The sequence below is a fragment of the Sinocyclocheilus grahami genome, unplaced genomic scaffold, assembly GCF_001515645.1.
Source record: "Sinocyclocheilus grahami isolate Dianchi unplaced genomic scaffold, SAMN03320097.WGS_v1.1 scaffold1545.1, whole genome shotgun sequence".
Taxonomy (NCBI): Eukaryota; Metazoa; Chordata; class Actinopteri; order Cypriniformes; family Cyprinidae; genus Sinocyclocheilus; species Sinocyclocheilus grahami.
Window position 1 is genome coordinate 263,648 of NW_015506724.1, and position 23,388 is coordinate 287,035.

Consider the following 23,388-nt stretch of genomic DNA (forward strand, 5'->3'; position numbering starts at 1 on the left):
TGTTAATGAGCCTGTTACTGAATTGAATGACTGAAATATCAGCAGATAAAGTGGGATTTAGGGTAAAAACTGATGTAGGCTACTTGCAATATCTAACACATCAAAAACCTATAGCAATAGCACTATAAACATTTGTAATGAACTTTTCTTTGAATATGTAGATAGTCATATTAAAATAAAACATTGAGCATGCATACATTACATAAGTTTACAGTATGCAATTAATCCTTAGGTAGGGTGGACTGCAGAGTCAAGTGTCATGGAGGTAGGAAGACACAATGAGAGAGACACACCCGGATACAGATGCTGCCAGTTTCTTAATAATGTGGCTCTAATTAACTATTAATTAACTCTTAGGATAGGAAGAACCTGTGCCACACACACAGAGAGAGAGAGAGAGAGAGAGAGAGAGAGAGAGAGTCATGGAGGTAGGAAGACACAATGAGAGAGACACACCCTGATACAGATGCTGCCAGTTTCTTAATAATGTGGCTCTAATTAACTATTAATTAACTCTTAGGATAGGAAGAACCTGTGCCACACACACAGAGAGAGAGAGATAGAGAGAGAGAGAGAGAGAGAGAGAGAGAGACCGGCCCATTTCAACCACTGGATGGCACAATAAAGCGATGTTCACCTGCAGAACGCAAGCTTCTAGAGGGCACATAAGTCTAAAGTAATGAACTTAGGTAAAGGGGTGCAGAGCCAGTGGCGGTTTTTGTAGGCAAACATTATTGCCTTGAATTTTATGCGAGCAGGTATTGGTAGCCAGTGCAAATTGATAAACAGAGGTGTGACCTGCATTCTCTTCAGCTCATTAAAAATTAATCTTGCTGCCGCGTTCTGGATTAATTGTAAAGGTTTGATAGAACTGGCTGGAAGACCTGCCAAGAAAGCATTGCAATAGTCCAGTCTGGACAGAACAAGAGCTTGAACAAGGAGTTGTGAAGCATGTTCCGAAAGAAAGGGCCTGATCTTCTTGATGTTGAATAAAGCAAATCTGCAGGACTGGACAGTTTTAGCAATGTGGTCTGAGAAAGTCAGCTGATCATCAATCATAACTCCAAGGTTTCTAGCTGTTTTTGAAAGAGTTATGGTTGATGTGCCTAACTGGATGGTGAAACTGTGATGAAACGATGGGTTTTGATGGAACCACAATCAGTTCTGTCTTGGCAAGGTGAGTTCAAGGTGATGGTCCTTCATCTAGCAAGAAATGTTGCAATTGAATAAATAGAACGAAGTTGCAAATAAAATGAAGCTGTTAATGGACAAACAGCAGACGGGACTGAATGATTCAGCAACCATGTCTGCATTTGTGATCAGAGAAATGACAAACAAGCGCTACTCTACACTGCTCAAAACTCGCGTTGAATCATCAGTGGCAGATTCTTTATATATAAAAAAAAAAAAACGTACTTACAGTCTGTGAGTCAGAACCGCAGGCATTGTAGTCTACTCTACCAGGATCAGGAAAAAGTCCTCCATAAAATGTGCTGCACACATCTGAATATTTGGGTTGAACTGTTCTGGAACAGTGCTGTAAATACAATTTAACCACTGATTTCTAGTCGTGTCCTCTTTTGGAAGGCCAAACAAAGTAGTTTCGCTTTCACAACGAAACACAGCATCACACACGGTGGCCTTGAGTGAGCGGCGGCTGGCGGCTAGAGTGAGCGGAGGCCGGCAGATTCGACGAAGGAGCGGCCAGCGGGCTTGCGGCAACCACATGTGACGACCCCGGGCTGGACTCCGCTTCGTCCACGGTGAAAGCCAATCCGGCGATCCACAGCGCAAAGTTGATGTATTTCCTCAGCGACCAGCACAGATCAGTTCTAGGCAAGACGAAGCGGATATCATCCTCTTTTGGAAGGCCAAACAAAGTAGTTTCACTTTCACAACGAAACACAGCATCTTCACGACATGGCGGCAGCAACAATACTACAGCGAGAATAAAAGTTACGCCTTCTTTCTTTGCATGAACATTTGGGCGGCGTTATGCAAATCTTCCCACATCATGACGTAGACATGTTTTATACCGTTATATACTATACCGTTTTAGGTAGGCGTGATTAACTCTTAACTTTTATAAAGAATCTCTCTTTGGATTTGAGACTTTAGTCTTTGCAACTTTACAGATCTTCTTTATGCACCAAGAACTTGTAACACTTCAAAGAGAAAGGAAAAATTGAAATCGCATCATATGACCCCTTTAATCAGGATAAAACCGTATATTAAAAGCTAACATAAGCAGTAGCATTTACAAATAACAGCGTATCTAAAAGTATGAGACAACAAGTAAAAAACATAGGGCTACCATTAAAAGCCGTGCTTGTACAGGTTCTGCACGATCCTCTTCAATAATATCCTCTGCTTCTCAATCGGGCTCAAACAGATAAGCGATATTGACGCCTTGTTTACAATACAACCAGAGCACATGCTGCTGAGGTGATGGGCGGGATGTTCAGGCAGGCACTAGAGGCGGTTTAGCCAATCACAACACACTGGGCTAGCTAACCAATCAGAGCCCATCGCCAATTTCTGAGGGAGGGGCTTCATAAAAGGAGGAAATGATCAGCGTGTTTCTCAGAGAAGGGACAGAGTGGTGTGGAATAAAGGTAAATTATGTGAAAAATAATGCGTTTTTAAAAAACAAAGCATTAACACGTTAGACTGCACCCCATAAACACAATCAAGCCTAGAAAAAAAAAAAACACTGCACCACCCCTTTAAAAATTGTCTTTGATCTTTCAAGCTGTTTAATGCCACTCAGCGGGTGTTGCATGCATCAGTCCAAAAGTTGTTAAATAAAAAGCACCCATCCATAAAACAAAAGTATCTCACACGGCTCCGGGGGGTGAACAAAGGCCTCCTGTAACGAATCGATGCGTTTTTGTAAGAAAAATATCCATATTCAAAATGTAATAATCACTTTAATGTAGCTTGCGCCAACAGCTGTGCACGGAAACAGTTCTGGGCGGATGACGTATGAGGTCAGCTTTGCGCATGCGCAGAGTTCAGACAATTTTTAATATACAGTGGGTACGGAAAGTATTCAGACCCCCTTCAATTTTTCACTCTTTGTTATATTGCAGCCATTTGCTAAAATCATTTAAGAATTTTTTTTTCCTCATTAATGTACACACAGCACCCCATATTGACAGAAAAACACAGAATTGTTGACATTTTTGCAGATTTATTAAAAAAAGAAAAACTGAAATATCACATGGTCCTAAGTATTCAGACCCTTTGCTCAGTATTTAGTAGAAGCACCCTTTTGATCTAATACAGCCATGAGTCTTTTTGGGAAAGATGCAACAAGTTTTTCACACCTGGAGTTGGGGATCCTCTGCCATTCCTCCTTGCAGATCCTCTCCAGGTCTGTCAGGTTGGATGGTAAACGTTAGTGGACAGCCATTTTTAGGTCTCTCCAGAAATGCACAATTGGGTTTAAGTTAGGGCTCTGGCTGGGCCATTCAAGAACAGTCACAGAGTTGTTGTGAAGCCACTACTTCGTTATTTTAGCTGTGTGCTTAAGGTCATTGTCTTGTTGGAAGGTAAACCTTCGGCCCAGTCTGAGGTCCTGAGCACTCTGGAGAAGGTTTTCATCCAGGATATCTCTGTACATGGCCGCATTCATCTTTCCCTCGATTGCAACCAGTCATCCTGTCCCTGCAGCTGAAAAACACCCCCACAGCATGATGCTGCCACCACCATGCTTCACTGTTGGGACTGTATTGGACAGGTGATGAGCAGTGCCTGGTTTTCTCCACACATACCGCTTAGAATTAAGGCCAAAAAGTTCTATCTTGGCCTCATCCGACCAGAGAATCTTATTTCTCACCATCTCACAACTCCATGCGGGCTTTCATGTGTCTTGCACTGAGGAGAGGCTTCCATCGGGCCACTCTGCCATAAAGCCCCGACTGGTGGAGGGCTGCAGTGATGGTTGACTTTCTACAACTTTCTCCCATCTCCCGACTGCATCTCTGGAGCTCAGCCACAGTGATCTTTGGGTTCTTCTTTACCTCTCTCACCAAGGCTCTTCGCCCCCGATAGCTCAGTTTGGCCGGACAGCCAGCTCTAGGAAGGGTTCTGGTCATCCCAAACGTCTTCCATTTAAGGAATGGAGGCCACTGTGCTCTTGGGAACCTTAAGTGCAGCAGAAATTTTTTTGTAACCTTGGCCAGATCTGTGCCTTGCCACAATTCTGTCTCTGAGCTCTTCAGGCAGTTCCTTTGACCTCATGATTCTCATTTGCTCTGACATGCACTGTGAGATGTAAGGTCTTATATAGACAGGTGTGTGGCTTTCCAAATCAAGTCCAATCAGTATAATCAAACACAGCTGGACTCAAATGAAGGTGTAGAACCATCTCAAGGATGATCAGAAGAAATGGACAGCACCTGAGTTAAATATATGAGTGTCACAGCAAAGGGTCTGAATACTTAGGACCATGTGATATTTCAGTTTTTCTTTTTTAATAAATCTGCAAAAATGTCAACAATTCTGTGTTTTTCTGTCAATATGGGGTGCTGTGTGTACATTGAGGAAGAAAAAAAAATAACTTAAATGATTTTAGCAAATGGCTGCAATATAACAAAGAGTGAAAAATTTAAGGGGATCTGAATACTTTCCGTACCCACTGTAACTCTGACTGGATTCGTCTGAAAGAAGAAAGTCATATACACCTAGGATGACTTGAGGGCGAGTAATTTATGGGCTAATTTTCATTTTTGGGTGAACTAACCCTTTAACTAGTTGCTTATTAGCATGCATATTACTAGCATATTGGCTGTTTATTAGTACTTAAAGAGCAGGTCATATGGTATTTTAAAGTCCTAATATTGTGTTGGAGTCCCCTACAACAGGTTTAAATGCATCTAAAGTCAGAAAACATTGTAATTTTCTCAGAATATACATGTAATATTAGAGTCATTTGCCAATGATTTCGAAACGATTCGTTCCAAGCAAGTTTGGAGCAAACCCCTCCCTTCCATAAGTCTACTCTGCTCTGATTGGTGAGTTGGCCAAGCCTGCTGTGATTGGCGCAGAGAGGAGTCTTTGAGCAAGTTAGCGAGCGCTACCATTGACAAAGCACCTTCGCATAAAACAATAATATAGTGCTCCAATCCATTCTTATAATAATGACATAAAATACAAAAACACTTATGCTAGAGAATCGTGCCCACAGCTAAAGTTTAGCTGCTAAACTGTGAACACTTAAAACAATAATGGTGGATACGTTAGCCGAGTGCTAACGTGACTAACTGATGAAACAATAGTTTGTAAACCAAAATATGTCTACTGTAATGTTTGAAGAATGACAGACAAAAGACGCCCTGTTTTAACTTTTCTACTCTGCTCTGATTGGTGAGTTGGCCAAGCCTGCTGTGATTGGCGCAGAGAGGAGTCTTTGAGCAAGTTAGCGAGCGCTACCATTGACAAAGCACCTTCGCATAAAACAATAATATAGTGCTCCAATCCATTCTTATAATAATGACATAAAATACAAAAACACTTATGCTAGAGAATCGTGCCCACAGCTAAAGTTTAGCTGCTAAACTGTGAACACTTAAAACAATAATGGTGGATACGTTAGCCGAGTGCTAACGTGACTAACTGATGAAACAATAGTTTGTAAACCAAAATATGTCTACTGTAATGTTTGAAGAACGACAGATAAAAGACGCTCTGTCTTAACTTTTAATCAGAACGCAGAACAGCTGTATCTCAGGTGGACCAGATTAACTAACTCGCTCGTCTCTCCCGCATTAACCCTATAACTGCCAGTGCAGCAAAATAAACAGCAATTTCATAATGATTATAAAGTCTGTGCGCTACACTACATTATTTATTATTAAACGAAGTAATTAGAACAACATCGTCTACATTAATCGACACATTCTTAGGAAATAGTGGGTTCACAGCAAAACCGATATTACGGAGTAAAAAAAAAAAAAAATAAAAAATAAAAAAAAAGGCCGATACATCGGCCGATATTCTTTGTGTATATTATAGTACAGTACCAGTCAAAAGTTTGGACACTTTTCCATTCATGTGTCCAAACAGTTGACTGGTACTATATATAGAATACAGTATATACATAAACCGAATATATATACATAAACACATTTTTTGCAATGATCACTCAAATGTGGTGATCAAACACTTATAATGGTGACAGAGATATTTAACAATAAACTTGCGATGCACCTCTTGTATATTTTTTTCATTCGATCAGACAAGATTTTAAGCTGTCATATGGTCAAGTTACAACGTGCCCCTCAGATGTTACAATGTGGTCCACCTATGGGGCATGTTGTCACATTTCACTTCCATTTTTTTTGTATACACTGTAATTATGAAACAAAGCAACATTTGTACTAGACAAGTGTAAAATTACCGTGGATAAAAAAATACATATATTCTGAACCCCATGTGGATTTACCCAAACTGAGAAAGTCAAAAAGTGTTAAGTGTTACTTTTGAACCCCGGGGGCTATCCACGCGGGGGTGGTCTCATTCAAAAGAGGGCCTCGAGACGTACACTCGATTCGCGTTCGAGAGGGTTCCTTGAGCTGAAGAGATCCCCTGAATTTGGTGCGGATTCACCACGCCGTTACGGAGATATGACCGTTCAAACAGTTTAAATGGTTTTCCATTGACTTGAGCTTTAAAGCATTTCATCCAGGTCGCCAGTAGCAAACAATGGAGCGCGCTCTGCTGGACAAACTAAGTAATTACACCATTTCAAGCATTTTATTTGCATTGTGTGTTCTGTAAAAAAAAATAAAAATAAAATAAAAAGGTTAATATCAGCGGCATATTCGCCGATACCGATATATCGGCGACAGGCTCATATCGGCCGATAATATCGGCAAAACGATATATCGGTCGGGCTCTAATGTTTATTACCATTTAAAAACAGTTATTTTAAATTGTAATAGTATTTAAAAATACTGCTGTTTTCACTGTATTTTTGATCAAAGCTTTGGTGCATTTATGGTGCAAAAAAAAAATAATAATAATAATAATTTACCCCAAACTTTTGAATTGTAGTATGTATACATATTTCATAAGCATCTTGGTGCATAATTCGAATTTCTGCATGTTAATTTTATCAAACCGTGGAAACATGAATTACTTTTAACAACATTTATACGGTTATATACTCCTTACATTTAAAAAAATAAAAATCAGAGCGAATACATAGGGATATCAAATATGAGGCTGAAAAATATTTGGCTATATCAGTCATCCATATAATCTAATAATCTCCCTAATATTTCAGTCCAGTTTTTTGTGATCTCTAGCCCTCCAGGATGTTAGGTGCCTTGTGAGCAGTGGCTACAGCTGTACGGGAGTACTTACATCCTGTAAGTGCGATACATTATTCTGTCCATGGAGGGCAGCGAAGAAAAGAAAGGAATAGTAAGAGGAGAAGAGAAAGACTTGGGATTAAGAAACAACATGCAATGACACAAGAGGATAGAATGAGACAGAATGAGACTGTGCGTGTATAAGAAAGCATTACACATGGACCAGGAACTCCCATTTCCTATATAATATCCCTTGGATTTTAAACGATCATTTAAGAGTGCATAAGCAGTACATGCCTGAGCTTGTTGGGCACTTCCTCTTGAACAGGCTTGCGCAGGAAAGTTGCACTTATCGGCCGATAATATCGGCAAAACGATATATCGGTCGGGCTCTAATCAGAACTACTTCAGTAAGACAGTAATATCGTGCTTTACCTTGAAACCTAAAGCTGCACTAGGTGTACATCACATATTAGCACAAAAAACTTGATATTTTGATCACTCAATTGAAAAATTTACACAATATAACGTATCAATCGTACTTACAGGTTGTGCTTCGGAGAGCTCGTTAGTCCAAATTAAGAAAATAGAAGTCAACGAAGATAAAAGCCAAGATTAGAAAGCAGTCCTTGGTAAAATGACATGCACACAACAAAAGGTTCGAATTGTATTTCTGTGGTATCCTTGAACACAGCGTCTTCTCAACATGATGTAAACACACTAACTAGTGGAAGTGTTTGTGGGCAGGTCAGACTCTGCTCGTATGTTGCAGGCAGGCGGAGATTATGCAAATGTGTTACCCAGTAGTAACAGGCAAAAGATTCGAAAATATGATGACTCGTTAAGGCGATTCAGAATCGACTCTCTCTTTTGAGAGACAATATCTTTATTTATCATGCACTTTTTTGATTAACAACTTTGCAGATTATTTTCATTTAAGGATAGCTACGTTATAAACTGCAAAAGGGATATTTAAAAAAAAATGACCTGCCCTTTAAACACATATTAATGCCTTATTCTGCATGACCATATTTTAGATCGCTTAATTCTACCCCATACCCAAACTTACCAACTACCATACTAACTATTAATAAGTAGCAAACTAGGAGTTTGAGGCAAAAGTTCAAGATCAACTCATGCACATTTTACAGATCTCAGCAAATAAATGAATTATTTAGCATGCATACATAATTTTTTTAATCAATTGACAGCCTGACTGAAGTCTTGAGGTGTTTGTCTCACCTGTTTGTTTGATGAGCTCCATACATCCATTAGGAGTACATGGGATAAAACAATCTCCAAGATCACCACGTGCCAGTTTCCCTGCATTTATACTCGTCAATCTGAAGCAAGCAAAGAAACAGACTTTCTTTAATAATTTACTGAATTTCATTACTGAATGGAGCACAAAACAATCTGTTGAAAGTAATGCTAAATCAGAATAACACAATTTAATGGCATGTTGTTCAAGAGTGAATTATTTTCTGTACCCATCCACATCTTTCTCTGGAGCCACGCTGTTGATAATCCTTTCTGTATTAATAGTGTGGACGGAGTCAAGGGGCAGCTGGACTATGAGCCCATGAATTTTGGAGTCCTCATTGACTTCCATTACACGGCGCATAACCTTCAGAATGTGTATCAGTTAATTATAAACAGCAAAATCTGAAACAGCGGTTAATAGCAAACATAAAAAATGGATTAATGGTTAATGACTCCTTCAAGTGAAGCTGTCCTACCTCATTTTCAGTTGCAGTCCGTGGAAGCTTCACATGTACAGCACTGACCCCGATCTAAAAATCAAAACCGTAATAGTCATTAAAGGGCTCATAAGATGCATTTTTTATTATTTTGTAATATTTCTTGAGGACAAATTGCATTTTTTTTTTCGTCGGTTACTCCAATGTCCAGAAACATACAGATACAGTCTCTCAAACATACATTAGGGGGGAAAAGGGGAAGAAATATATTAAAAAAAAAAAATTAAAATACCATTTTATTTAAAGCATTTTCATTTCAGACATGGTTTTATATTTACACGGTGCGATGCGATGCAACGCGTAAAAAGACAGTATAAGTCATTATAATCCGTAATTATGTCCCCACTGGATGCCACAAATGCCTCGTTTATAATGGGTTTTAATGTTTTTGTCTCATCGCTCTGGCCGTGACATGGCATCACAGTATGGTAAGGGGTGTAACATTTCCGTCACACGCTTGAGGTATTCGGCCAATCACAATGCCACTGGATAGCTGGCCAATCACAGCACACCTTGTTTTTCAGAACGATGAGCTTTGTAAAAATAACAATGTACAGTATGTGGAAAATAATGTGTTTTTTGAACCTTAAACCGCATAAACACATTTCATTACACCAAATACACAAAATAATGTTCTTTTTAGCAACATCGTATGACCCCTTTAAGATACCCAATACCAAGCGGTAATACAGAGTTACACCCATTTGTGGACACACATGTGCAACAAACCAGTTCCCTTAATTTCTTGTATGTCAAATATCCGAGGTTAGGGCACTTATCTAGCAGTCCGTGGCCACAAAGAGGGAAGAAAAAAATATTTACAGCAGTTTCTATTAAAAACAAACAAAAAAAGGGGGGTCAAAATGAAGTAACTGCCACACATCAAGTTTCAAATAAATCTACCTCGGAATTTTCTCGAACATCAACAGCGTAAAAAACTCCAGTAAATAGAATCGGCAGCGTTTATTTTGGTATACCCTATGTATGCCCATTATATCTCTCAATCGTTACTCATCTTCCAAAGTTTTTAGAAATTCAGTGATGGCCACTGGAGAGGAAAAGACGTGCATCTCAGTTCCATGGAGACAGCGGAGCTTAGCAGGATAGGTGAAGCCTCTGAACATATCACGGGCGGAGAGTATTTTCCGGACATCGTCGAACTCTCTGCGTTTCTTCAGCACATTCGCAGATACATCCTGGAAAAAGTGCAGTTGATTCCCATCGTAGCTGATGTTGTGTTTTTGTTGCGTAGGAAGCGGACCAGAACACTTCGCGGGGGGGCGATTTGCTCCCTGGATGGGGCCGAGAGACCTATGGGCTCTCTCGATCTCGAAATGTGAGTCAGGTGTAAAGTCCAGCCATTTCAGCAGCATCTTCGTGAGAAATTGTGCGACGGACTCGGAACCTTTAGCTTTCTCAGGGAGGCCGACAATTCTCAGTATTTTACGTTTTCCTTGGTTCTCCAGGTCGTCTACTTTGGCTCGAAGTAATGCCAAATCTTTGTCCAAAAACACAATTCTGTTGTCGTGAGACAGCATGCAATCTTCGGCTGCGGAGATGCTGCATTCAGCCTCAGCTAAACGCGTCTCATTTGACGGCACTCTGCCAGACAAATTAGAAAGGGCTTCCTGTATCGAGGTAACTGAAGTAGAAATATTGTCCAAACGGTTGTCAATCGCATTTAACCTGCCGTCAATATTGCCCAAACTGGTTTCCAGTGAACAGATTTCGGTCAGCATGACTTCGGCCTTATCTGACGAGGTCTCCCCTCCATCTCAGCATGCTTTTTTTTACGTTTCTGGAAGACCGAGAGGATATGAATAGAGGAAATTCCCACGTTTCTTTAGTCTCGGATTCTTTAGTAAGAATCAAGATAAAAGAAGGAAAATTTGAAAAGAAAGGGAACTGGCCATCTTCGAAGAGGTCACGTCACAAATTGCATTTATAATGTTGGTAAGATTTTCCCATTAAAAGCAGTTCTCTACCCTGTTTTTCCACTCTCTGGATTGAATACTCTGTTTAAAGGAATGTGTGGTCAATGTAAATTTTTATATAAATGACTGGAAACTTTGTGTGTATGAATTAAGTATTATAATTAAGCACAGACATCTTCACAATAAAGCAGATGAATCACTGTGCTGAATGTGGTTTTACCTCAGCAGCTGCTTTTAGCTTCATGCTGATGTACAAGTTTGAGTCCTCTCTGTCTCCCACCTAGAACAAACAAAGCATCAACATTCAAGCAATGTTTAAAACTTCCACACATTTCATTTTTTGTTAAACGTTTTTAGTAATTTCTTCTTTTCCAGTTTATGCTTTTGAACTGAACATTTAAATGCAATAAAGCAATACACAACATTTTTTTTATAAAATTGTACAAAACAAACAAACAAAAAAAAAAATCACACAGATTAAAGTGCAAAAGAATTATAAAGACCAATAGGTAAAGTTTTACATTAAGATTCCATTAGTTAACCTTAGTTAATGCATTAACATTAATAATGAGCAATAGCTACATTTGATACAAAAGTTATTAATCTTTCTTAAAAAATACAACTCTTAATGTTAGCTCGAGTTCATTAAATAAAGTAGCAACTTTTGATTATAACAACTTATTAATTATTGAAATTGCCCAAGATTAATGAATGTTTACAATAATTTTTCCTGGATGGGGCCGAGAGACCTATGGGCTCTCTCGATCTCGAAATGTGAGTCAGGTGTAAAGTCCAGCCATTTCAGCAGCATCTTCGTGAGAAATTGTGCGACGGACTCGGAACCTTTAGCTTTCTCCGGGAGGCCGACAATTCTCAGTATTTTACGTTTTCCTTGGTTCTCCAGGTCGTCTACTTTGGCTCGAAGTAATGCCAAATCTTTGTCCAAAAACACAATTCTGTTGTCGTGAGACAGCATGCAATCTTCGGCTGCGGAGATGCTGCATTCAGCCTCAGCTAAACGCGTCTCATTTGACGGCACTCTGCCAGACAAATTAGAAAGGGCTTCCTGTATCGAGGTAACTGAAGTAGAAATATTGTCCAAACGGTTGTCAATCGCATTTAACCTGCCGTCAATATTGCCCAAACTGGTTTCCAGTGAACAGATTTCGGTCAGCATGACTTCGGCCTTATCTGACGAGGTCTCCCCTCCATCTCAGCATGCTTTTTTTTACGTTTCTGGAAGACCGAGAGGATATGAATAGAGGAAATTCCCACGTTTCTTTAGTCTCGGATTCTTTAGTAAGAATCAAGATAAAAGAAGGAAAATTTGAAAAGAAAGGGAACTGGCCATCTTCGAAGAGGTCACGTCACAAATTGCATTTATAATGTTGGTAAGATTTTCCCATTAAAAGCAGTTCTCTACCCTGTTTTTCCACTCTCTGGATTGAATACTCTGTTTAAAGGAATGTGTGGTCAATGTAAATTTTTATATAAATGACTGGAAACTTTGTGTGTATGAATTAAGTATTATAATTAAGCACAGACATCTTCACAATAAAGCAGATGAATCACTGTGCTGAATGTGGTTTTACCTCAGCAGCTGCTTTTAGCTTCATGCTGATGTACAAGTTTGAGTCCTCTCTGTCTCCCACCTAGAACAAACAAAGCATCAACATTCAAGCAATGTTTAAAACTTCCACACATTTCATTTTTTGTTAAACGTTTTTAGTAATTTCTTCTTTTCCAGTTTATGCTTTTGAACTGAACATTTAAATGCAATAAAGCAATACACAACATTTTTTTTATAAAATTGTACAAAACAAACAAACAAAAAAAAAAATCACACAGATTAAAGTGCAAAAGAATTATAAAGACCAATAGGTAAAGTTTTACATTAAGATTCCATTAGTTAACCTTAGTTAATGCATTAACATTAATAATGAGCAATAGCTACATTTGATACAAAAGTTATTAATCTTTCTTAAAAAATACAACTCTTAATGTTAGCTCGAGTTCATTAAATAAAGTAGCAACTTTTGATTATAACAACTTATTAATTATTGAAATTGCCCAAGATTAATGAATGTTTACAATAATTTTTCATTGGCAGTTCATGTTAGCTAATGAATTAACTAATGGTAACTAATGAAGCCCTAATGTAAAGTTTGACCGAACAATAAAGAATCAAAACATTTTCAAACAATATAGGGCATATTGTAGACCAGATTAAAATGTAAAACAGTTTGAAAATAAGTAGCCTATTAAGTCTAAATATTTAAGTATTTGGCGCTGTGATGAAAAAAAAATCATGGCTAAATGGCTAAAATCATTTAAATATGTTTCAGAAAGTAGCAACGCTGTTTTGTTCACGGGGTTTCCGGGGTAACGGCTGCATTTCTGCTTTTCAGCGGCATCTGCTGTCAGAGAGTGAATGTGCTTTCATTCAGCACGTCACCTTCATGGGTTCCGCCCATAGACTGTAAAAAAAGATGGACGATGCGTCTCCACTTCCTTCCACTATAGAAAAGTAAAGCCAAAGCATCTCAGTATGGCCGCTGCCATCTTGAGTAAATTACGTCATTTGGAGGTCTGCGCAGTAGAGATTCTTTTTTGCAGCCAGAGTCTGCGCAGTAGAGATTTGTTTGATGCCAGAGTCTGCGCAGTAGTGTCGTGAGGGGGAGCCGCGGTATCAAACTCCCAGCCAAATTCCCGGAGACCCAATCAACCAATCAAATTACTAGCTAAAATCAAACTTATCACAAAAACTAACAATTGAACATATCAGCATGATAACAACTACCTTAAATGACCAAAACCATCTTTTGGAAAATTGTATTGGAAATGTCATTTATTTTTTTATTTTGACTCAAGTCCCTTTCGTTTACATGGAGAGGGCGGGGTTTATGACCTGTACTGCAGCCAGCCACCAGCGTGTGATCAAAGAGCCCGCAGCTTCACTTTTCAGGATGTGTGAGCAGTGGTGTAATGTTACAAAGTAATAATACTTCATTAAAGTACTTAAGTATTTTTTGGGAGTATAAGTACTTTACTTGAGTTTTTATATTTCAGCCAACTTTTACTTTTACTCCACTACATTTCCTAATTAAAATGTATACTTTTACTCCGATACATTCCACCGAAGCATATTCGTTACTTACAACAAAATAGTCAGAAGTCAGAAGAACACGGACTGCAGGAAAGCAGGTTTGACGAATCAGTGGTCTGGCATTTGCAAGTTAGACTCCTAAAAACACCTTTGCTCATGTGCAAACAAGTGCGCGCACAGTGTTGCCAACTTAGCAATTCTGTTGCTAAATTTAGCAACTTTTCAGACTACCCTAGCAACTTTTTCTTCCATAAGCACCAAGCAACAAATTTAGCAATTTTACACATTTATTTGGCAACTTTTAGCAATTTTTGATAAGGACTCAGACAATAAAAAGGCACACACTGTCCATCCAAATTAAAACAAAAAGAGGAAACCACAGATGCCTAGCAGTACACACATCACGAGAATTGAGTTAGCTGCTATTTGCAATAGTTCAATTTAATAATAATAATAATTGAATAATTTGATAACTGAATAATTGTTAATTTATGATTCACTTTGTTAGTAGCTTGTACCTGCGATTGTTGATCAGTTAGTAAGTACACTGTAAGAAAAATGGAAAATCTTTCAGGACATTATCCATCATCCTTTGTAACCTTGTAACCCGAAAACACAATGCGTAATTTAAAATACAGTTTAAAAAAAACATTACAGAAAATTCATTCATATTAACAGTAGATTGTGCCTTATTTTTACAGACTTTTCTTAGAGTGTAGCATACTAATTAACTACTAATACACTGCTTAAAGCATAATTGTTGAGAGTTTACTAGCTACTAAAAAAACTTAAATTGTAATAATTTAAAAATGTGTACGTTTTCAATAATTCAATGTATTTAAAAATAGTTATTTATATTTTAATATTATATCATGCATATTATTTTAAAAACAAATCTAAATTAACATATATGAAATATATTTTTTGCTGAGGTTTGATGATGTGACAATTTTGCATCGTGATTACGCAATGACGTCATTTAGCAACAAATCGACCTTCCTTTAGCAACTTTCTCTGAAAATTAGTTGGCAACACTGCGCGCACAACCGCAGACGATTCATTTTCCACTCAAGTAGAGTCTGGGGTGTGCGATACACAGCATCGTCTGCGATAATATGGTAAGTGTTGTTGTAATGATGTGCGATCTCACATTATGAAGTAGGCTATATCACCAAATCACACACTGAGTGCACGCACGTTGATTAGTCTATAAAAACTCAAAATTCCAGGCATTCTAAATTGTAGACGTTAAAATGCTTCTGTATGCTTTTTATATTTATATAATTTAATATAGTTAACTTAATCTATATCACACAAAGAGTACCGTTTTTCTGCAGATATCAGCATGAACACATTTAATAATAATTTTATACAAGTTCAGTAAAGCAATAAGTGACTTACGTTTAAAAACATAATATTGCTTGTTTTTGCTCAATTTTGCCAATGAAAATAGTTCCAAACAAAGATCACAGCACTGTTTTGCATCTCTGAGCAATGGACAGTGTTTACTTATTGATTGAATCAGCTTTTTGAACAAATCGGTTGAAAAAAGGATTCAGTGATTCACTCATTAACACAGTCAAATGCTTTGTTTCTGAATGAATCAGTTGTTTGAATGAATCGGTTGAATCTCAATGATTCACTGATTAACAGTCACTTGCTGTCACCTACTGGCGGTTTTAATTTCACATTTCGACTATTATTTTCATGTTTAAAATTATTTCAAATATCAGTATTCAACGTTTTATGTTAAGAACAAAACATTAGGCCTTTTTGCATTAGGCCATTTATGCATCTGTAACTGCAATTTAAATGCATCCATGTCCCCTCTGAGATACATAAACTGTGTAAATACATCTAGATGCTATTTCAGATGCAGATTCCAGAAATGTTTTCTTATGTTGGAATGAAAGACACTAAGTACCATTTAAAGTGCTTCTTATTCTTACCCAAAAATACAAAATGGAAGAAAGAGTTCAAACTGAACACAATCTTGCTACTCAAGCGGTGTATGAACATTTATTTATTTGCTTCTTTTCCATTTTGCATTTACTTGTACTTAAGTATTGAAAGTAAAAGTACGTTTAAGATTTTAAAAATACTTTTCGTACTTAACTACAATAAATATCACATACTTTACGACTTTTACTCAAGTAATATTCTAAACGGTGACTTCAACGTCTACCAACGTCATTTTCTGGTAAGATATCTGTACTTTTACTTGAGTATGGCTTTCAGGTACTTATACACCACTGTGTGTGAGGCACACCCGGTTCTGCCATGCACTTCTTATCCATGCTTCTTTACATGAGTGCGCATGCGTCTTTGACGCAGTATACAGCGGTGTTGTGCATTGTGACCAGTTGATGGGAAAAATATTCTTAAAATGCATTAAAAAAAATCTGAATAATTTGTAATAAATAATTCACGTTATTTTGAAGTGCCCACGATAACAATATCATGCATGTTCATTATCGTGATATATCCCATTACCGAATGCCGGCACATGTCTAATCGATTTTAAAGCATTCGAGCACAAGAAGACATGAAAGAATTCAATTCAGTATTTGCGTGCTGTATTCGGTGTGTACACTGCGCGCACACAGACAGCTGTGTGTCTCTGACAACGTGCAAGCCCCGAATGGGCACTCCTGGCCAACGTGAACATTCAATTTGACATTTTAAAGCTTTCAAGAGCAAGAAGACGCAAACAACAACTTAATTTAGTGAATTCTGTGCTAGCACACATTGAGCCGTATCAGGCAATGCACAACCCTTGAATTGAGTTTCTTTTTGTGTTTCTTTTGTGGGGGGGGGGGGGGGGGGCATGGCCGTCATGGAGATAATAAAAATATATGATGACTATTATGAAAATGAATGTTAAAAATAAAAATATGACATTAAAACCTGTCTATGAAAATATGAACATGATTAGAACACGGTTAGATTATGATTATGATGCAGCAATGTTATTAAAAAAGAAGCATGCACTGAAGGCCTAGGTGTAAAATGCATGGCCCGCCACTGGATTTCACATTCTATAAAGTTCTCATTATAATGCTATGTTTATGGCAGATTTGTGCTATATTTTCATCTACATTATCAAGTAATCCCTGAAATCACCTGCACGTTTTCGAAGCCATATGAATTACGATAAAACAGTTTTAATTGAAGTATGCCTACCGTTGAACAAATATGATGAACAAAGCACTGCTGCATCATTATAACATCAGTATTTAAAAAAAAACATCTAAAATCAATATGACCATCTCAAATAATTCAAAAGGTCAATATCAGACATCACTACGTGACTTGCTTCTCTCTCTTCTCACATATACTTTGGACCGCATGCTGTGGCAAGCTAAACAATCAGAGCTCAAAGTGCTGCTGTAACCAATGAGAATTTTTTTTTCAAAACACGTTCATCGTTTTCATGATCGATCGTCGCTGTCATGACAGAGTACTCGATCACAGTTGCACATCCCTTGAAAACAGTGAATTTAAGTTAACTTAAAGAGCTGAGAAATAAAACAGATATGTAAAAAAATAAAATAAAATCACTTGACTGAATAACTTTTGCTGCTTTAACAATGATTAATCTATATTTAATTTATATATAAAAGAATATGCAATGTTATTTTACATCTGATTATTCTTATACTTTTGTACAACTACAAACCTAAAAGCCTAAGCCTTGCATAACCTAAGCATAATTTAATTTGTATCTTTGTTTTATTTATTTATTATGTGCTATTGCTTGTAATTTGTTCTTATTTACGGACTGTTCACTTGTTCACATGGAACTAAGAATTGTAAAATTTAAGTGGTATCTAAAATTTTGGTGTCATATAAGCTTTATTTATTAGAATATAAGATAACGGGTCAAAAACAATGATAACAGCAACCATTTTATTTTTTGTGGCAGGGCAAGTACAAATTTGAACCACTGGCCTGACCGGGCCAGTAGAAAAAATCCTTAGCATTGAGCCCTGATTTGTCATGAAATGACAATAGCCATCAACAATGTAATGAAATGTAGAGGCAAAACTAGTATTCAAGCTTGTTCTCAGTTCAAGGAGACAGACCTAGCAAACAGTACATTCCGCTATCGTAAGTATTTGGTTCCTGTTTGGTTATTTCATTTATAATTCTTACTTTTTTTGAGAACCAAATAAAAACATTCCAGGAATGTTCTTTTTATGTTTTATGTTTCAGAACCATAAAATAATGTCCCCAAAATATTGCAGGGAGGTTATTTTTATTGTTAAGGCAATAAAAATTAAATTAACTGTCCCATTTGCATACAGCAATGAATCCTTTATTACTCAAGTGCAAAACTGCTTAAGTGTAAAATAGAACAATTACCATCATGTTCATCAGTACTTCAGAAATGATTAACTGTCATTCATAGGCAGGTTACCACTAACCTGTAACACCACAAGGCCTGGTTTGAAATTGGGATGAGTCATTCTCATGCCTTCCACCTCTTCCTTCAGTCTCCCTCTTACCTGACTGGAGAAACACAAGGAGTTGTGCAAGTCATGGTGCGAGAAAAGTAGGCTACACCAACTTACATATGTATGTACTTATGATATCAAGTTAAGCTTCTTTCTCTCAAATCTATTACATCACACATTTTATATTAATTAATAATAGGGACGTGTCAGACTAGACAACTAAATAGTACAGCTGCTGATAGTCGGTATTGAAAATACGCTGAAAAATATTAAAGGAGCATTTAATCACAGTATAACACCAAGTCAACTAAACTTCAGGGATACCAATCTGTTCTGTTAGGAAGCATAAGTTTGAATCAGTTTCACATGCTTTGGTGAAAATGAAAGTGACAAAGGGTACACTGGAGAGCAACAGCATACCCCCCCACCCCCTTTCCCCACCTGATTTTGCAGGTGGTGGCCACAGACAGTTGCTCTCTCCATATACTTCCCTTGCTTTTATTTGCCTTTAGTTATGCGTTTTGTTAGGGCCCTTGCCCTTCTTATACTTGTACCTACAACCCAGTCAGGTTGCACAGGTAGTCCAGTTCCTCCAGGATGGGCCATCCACATACGTCATCGCAAGGAAGTTTGGTGTGTCTCAAAGCACAGTTTCAAGAGCATGGGGAGATACCAGAAGACGAGCTGTTAAACGAGGAGAGCTGAACAGGGAGGTAGAAGGGCAACAACCCAACAGCAGGACCCGAATCCGCTCCTTTGTGCAAGGAGGAACAACAGGAGCATTGCCAGAGCCCTCCAAAATGACTTTGAGCAGGCTACTAGTATGCATGTTTCTGACCAAACTGTTAAAAACAGATTCCATGAGGGTGGCATAAGGGTCCAACATCCTATAGTGCAGAGATCTCCAACCTTTTTTCATTCGAGAGCTACATTTTAAAAATGAAAGCAGACTAGAGCTACCCATGTTATTCCAATACATAAAGTTTTATACCGAAAACCAACAAAAAGTAGCAGCACTATGCACTTTTTGTTTGCATAAATACTCATATCATGTTATCTACTGACGTACTGTTGTACTGTTGAAATACATTTTGACCAAATATTTGGGAGGGGGGGGATTTACATTTAGTTGTTTAGCAGATGCTTTTATCCAAAACGACTCACAAATGAGTACAATAGAAGCAATAAAATCTCACATTTCAGCCTTTAAATAATTTTGATATATGAAAGGATGAGTCAAGATGATAAATTATATTTTATCTGCTCTAGGGCTGTCACTAACGATTATTTTAGTAATCAAGTAATCTGTTGATTATTTTGACGATTAATCGAGTAATCAAATAATTATTAATTAATTATTTTTTTGGTAATAAAAATAGACCTAAGATAGCAATAGCTTTTAAAATGACTTAAAATACATATATAGTAATGAGTCAATAATAATTAGTTAAAATAATGTATCAAAAACAAGTAATCATACGGTTTTATTGAACAAAACAGTTAAAATACATACTGTATTATAAACAATAGAGCTAACGTACATTACGCATTATAACAAATGCCTGCAGAGGGCGCCAACAGCATGACGATTGTTTTTACAGTTTACTGCGTGATCTAATTCTTGTTTAAAGGGGTCATATGACATTGCTAAAAAGAACATTATGTTGTGTATTTGGAGTAACGCAATGTGTTTATAAGGTTTAAGGTTTAAGGTTAAAAAAAACGAATTTTCCATAAAATGTACATTATTGTTTCTCCTCTATGCCCCGCCTTTCTGGGTAGATTTTTACAAAGCTCATCGGTCTGAAAAGTGAGGTGTGCTCTGATTGGCAAGCTAACCAGTGCGTTGTGATTGGCTGAATACCTCAAGCGTGTGACGGAAATGTTACGCCCCTTAACATACTGTCCCCTTGTCCAAATACCCACACTTGCGCTCTTGGCCACTTGAGAGCGCGTGCGCGCAACAGGAAGTAAGTGCGCAAGACTGTACCAGGTCTTAAAAACTTCAAAGCGCAGTGCCCTTAAAGCACACTAAACCCACACTATCTCGAATCAGAGGTGGCAATTTCCACTGCAACTGCATAAATAATCCTATGAGATTAATGAAATGAAGCAAGCGACTGCCTTTATGAATGAGTTACTGAATCATTCACTCAAAATCTGATATATTGAGTAAAGACATACAAAGATTGTGCTTTGTTTGAACTAGTTTCTAACTCCAAACTTATAGCACACCCTAAGTGAGTAGCACGGTCACCTCACAAGAAGAAGGGCCATGGCTCAGGCATTTCTGTGTGGAGTTCTCTGCATGTTGGCATGGGTGCTCAGGTTTTTCCCCTACAGCTCAAAAACTTGCAGCTCCGGTAAAATGAAAACACTAAAGCAGGGGTGCCCAAACTCGGTCCTGGAGGGCCGGTGTCCTGCAGAGTTTAGCTACAACTTGCCTCAACACACCTGCCTTCAAGTTTCTAGTATGCCTAGTAAGAGCTTGATTAGCTGGTTCAGGTGTGTTTAATTGGGGTTGGAGCAAAACACTTCAGGACACCGGCCCTCCAGGACCGAGTTTGGGCACCCCTGCACTAAAGCCTTGTTCAGACTGTCAGACCAAATCCCATTATTTGTTTATCCAACTGGAATCCGATTTAAATAATTGACTGTCCATCCTGTGTAACGCAGCTGTTCAGACTTGCAATACAGATGTTGTATTACAACATGACAACACGTTGCCGTCACACTGGATTATTACATTTTATGAGGCGGCAGCAGCAGAAATATAGAAAGGGGGAATGCAGTGATTTATTCCATGCTGTCTATGCCAGTCTCAAAACTCAAAGAGGTATGTACCCAAGCAGTATATTGTCATTTTCTGCTTGACTTGCACTTCACAAAAACACAACCTTTTTTCCTGCAAAGACATTCAGCATGTTTTCAAAAAACAACATCCGACATGTTTACATGGCATGAGAAAGTCCGATCAGAGTGAATCGGATTTCCAGAAATGTCATTTGAATATGATCTCAAACCACATATGAATGTGGCTTGAAATACGAAGTTTACAAAGCCTTTTCATGTGATTTTTTTTGCCGTTCACACTTGCTAAATATGATTGGAAATGCACAAAAATAAGATTTGGACATACAGTCTGAACAAGGCTTAAATTGCCCATAGATGTGAGTGAGAATATGACTGTGTCTGTCTTTGTGTGTGGCCTTGTGATGGACTGTCCATCTCTCTGGGAAATACTACATACTGTATAAAAATAGCCATAAGATAAAGAAACATTTTAGATACTGGATAAAAGTATTCATGAATGCACTGCAAGTAACTAAATGGCCGATTTACTGATTGTATCATTCTTTCAAAAGTAATAAGGGTCAGTTGGAGATCATGTGATGTTTGGTCTCCTTGAATGTATTGGCCTATTCAAAAAAATTTTTTTTTAAAGTCTAAGACTTGCACACTTTGTTTTTTTTTTTTTTTTGCGTCTGCACCGGTTACATAAGTCTTTTAAACTTTAACAACGATAAATGCGATCAATGAAAAGTCAATGTCTCAAAGTTCAGAGTTCAATATGTGCCCAAAAACCTTTAAAACAATCACAAATTTTGGGGGCATAAAAAACGCATTCAACTTTACACAAGTAACGTTACGTGAGAATATGAAACATGTAAATAAATACAAATAGTTCAAGGCTCTATCAACGTGACATGAATAAAAAAAACTGAACTTAAAAGAACTTAAAAGAAAATAGCTTACGCTGAGATCGTTTTCCCGCTGATGATTTGGGCTGGCATCGTAAGATTTTAAATGCGTTGCGAATTTAAAGTGAGATTAAGTTGTGTGTTCTGCGGTTTACGCTGTTAACAGAGAGCACGTGTTGAACTTTTTCCGCTTCTGTCTTGAGCTCTGTGTCCGTCTGACGTTACGAACTGAATCCGCCCCTGCGTTTGTGAATATCATCAAGTACGTATTACGTCAATGATGTGTTGCTGGCTGCACCAATCAACATCCAAGGCGCCTTAGAAATGAGGAGTACAACAAAGGATTATAGTACGGAGGCAATAACACGAGAAATGCTAGAAATACAAAGTATATCTATATAGGCTACACGCTATCAGTCAAAAGTTTTTAAACAGTAAGATTTGTAATGTTTTCTCTGCTGCTCATCAAGCCTGCATTTATTTGATCCAAACTATTGTGAAATATGTTTACTATTTAAAATAACTGATATCTATTTGAATATATTTTAAAATGTCATTTATTCCTGTGATCAAAGCTGAATATTCAGCATCATTATTCCGGTCTTTAGTGTCACATGATTCTTGAGAATTCTTTCTAATAGGCTGATTTGCTGTTCAAGAAACATTTTTATTATTATTATTATTATTATTATCAATATTTAAAAACAAAAAAAAATTGCCAGAGCCCTGAAAAAAAAAATTCTTTGATGAATAAAAAGATCCAAAGATCAGCATTTATCTGAAATAAAAACAGTTTTGTAACATTATACACTATACAATTCAAAAGCTTGGAGTCAGTATCATTTTTGGGGGGGTGAAAGAAATGATAGAAATTAAAGGGTTGGTTCATTGCGATTTCACGTTTTTAAGGTTAGTTAGTGTGTAATGTTGCTGTTTGAGCATAAACAATATCTGCAAAGTTACGAAGCTGAAAGTTCAATGCAAACGGAGATATCGTCTTTTAAAATTCTGGCAGTTTAATGCCTACAAAAACGGCTGGTAGGGACTACAACAAGTTACTTCCCGGGTTTGTGACATCACAAACCCAGATAAACCCCGCCCTCGGGAAAAG

At 37.6% G+C, this 23,388-nt stretch overlaps 1 protein-coding gene across 2 annotated transcripts in view; it reads right to left on the reverse strand.

Annotated features, from left to right (window-relative positions):
• mthfd1b (methylenetetrahydrofolate dehydrogenase (NADP+ dependent) 1b) overlaps positions 1 to 22,528 on the reverse strand; it is a 60,246-nt gene extending 37,718 nt beyond the window's left edge. Inside the window, exons 1-6 of one of the 2 annotated variants that reach the window (XM_016257343.1) lie at positions 22,333 to 22,528; positions 18,547 to 18,631; positions 12,606 to 12,665; positions 9,059 to 9,112; positions 8,810 to 8,946; positions 8,562 to 8,662 (exon numbers count right to left, since the gene is read on the reverse strand). In XM_016257343.1, coding sequence (XP_016112829.1) covers positions 8,562 to 8,662; positions 8,810 to 8,946; positions 9,059 to 9,112; positions 12,606 to 12,665; positions 18,547 to 18,631; positions 22,333 to 22,370 — 475 coding nt within the window. In that variant the 5' untranslated portion in view covers positions 22,371 to 22,528. Of the gene's footprint in view, positions 1 to 8,561; positions 8,663 to 8,809; positions 8,947 to 9,058; positions 9,113 to 11,233; positions 11,306 to 12,605; positions 12,666 to 18,546; positions 18,632 to 22,332 lie in introns of those variants that run through there. The other variant, XM_016257344.1, reaches the window with a different exon arrangement.
• Between the last annotated feature and the right edge of the window lie 860 nt (positions 22,529 to 23,388).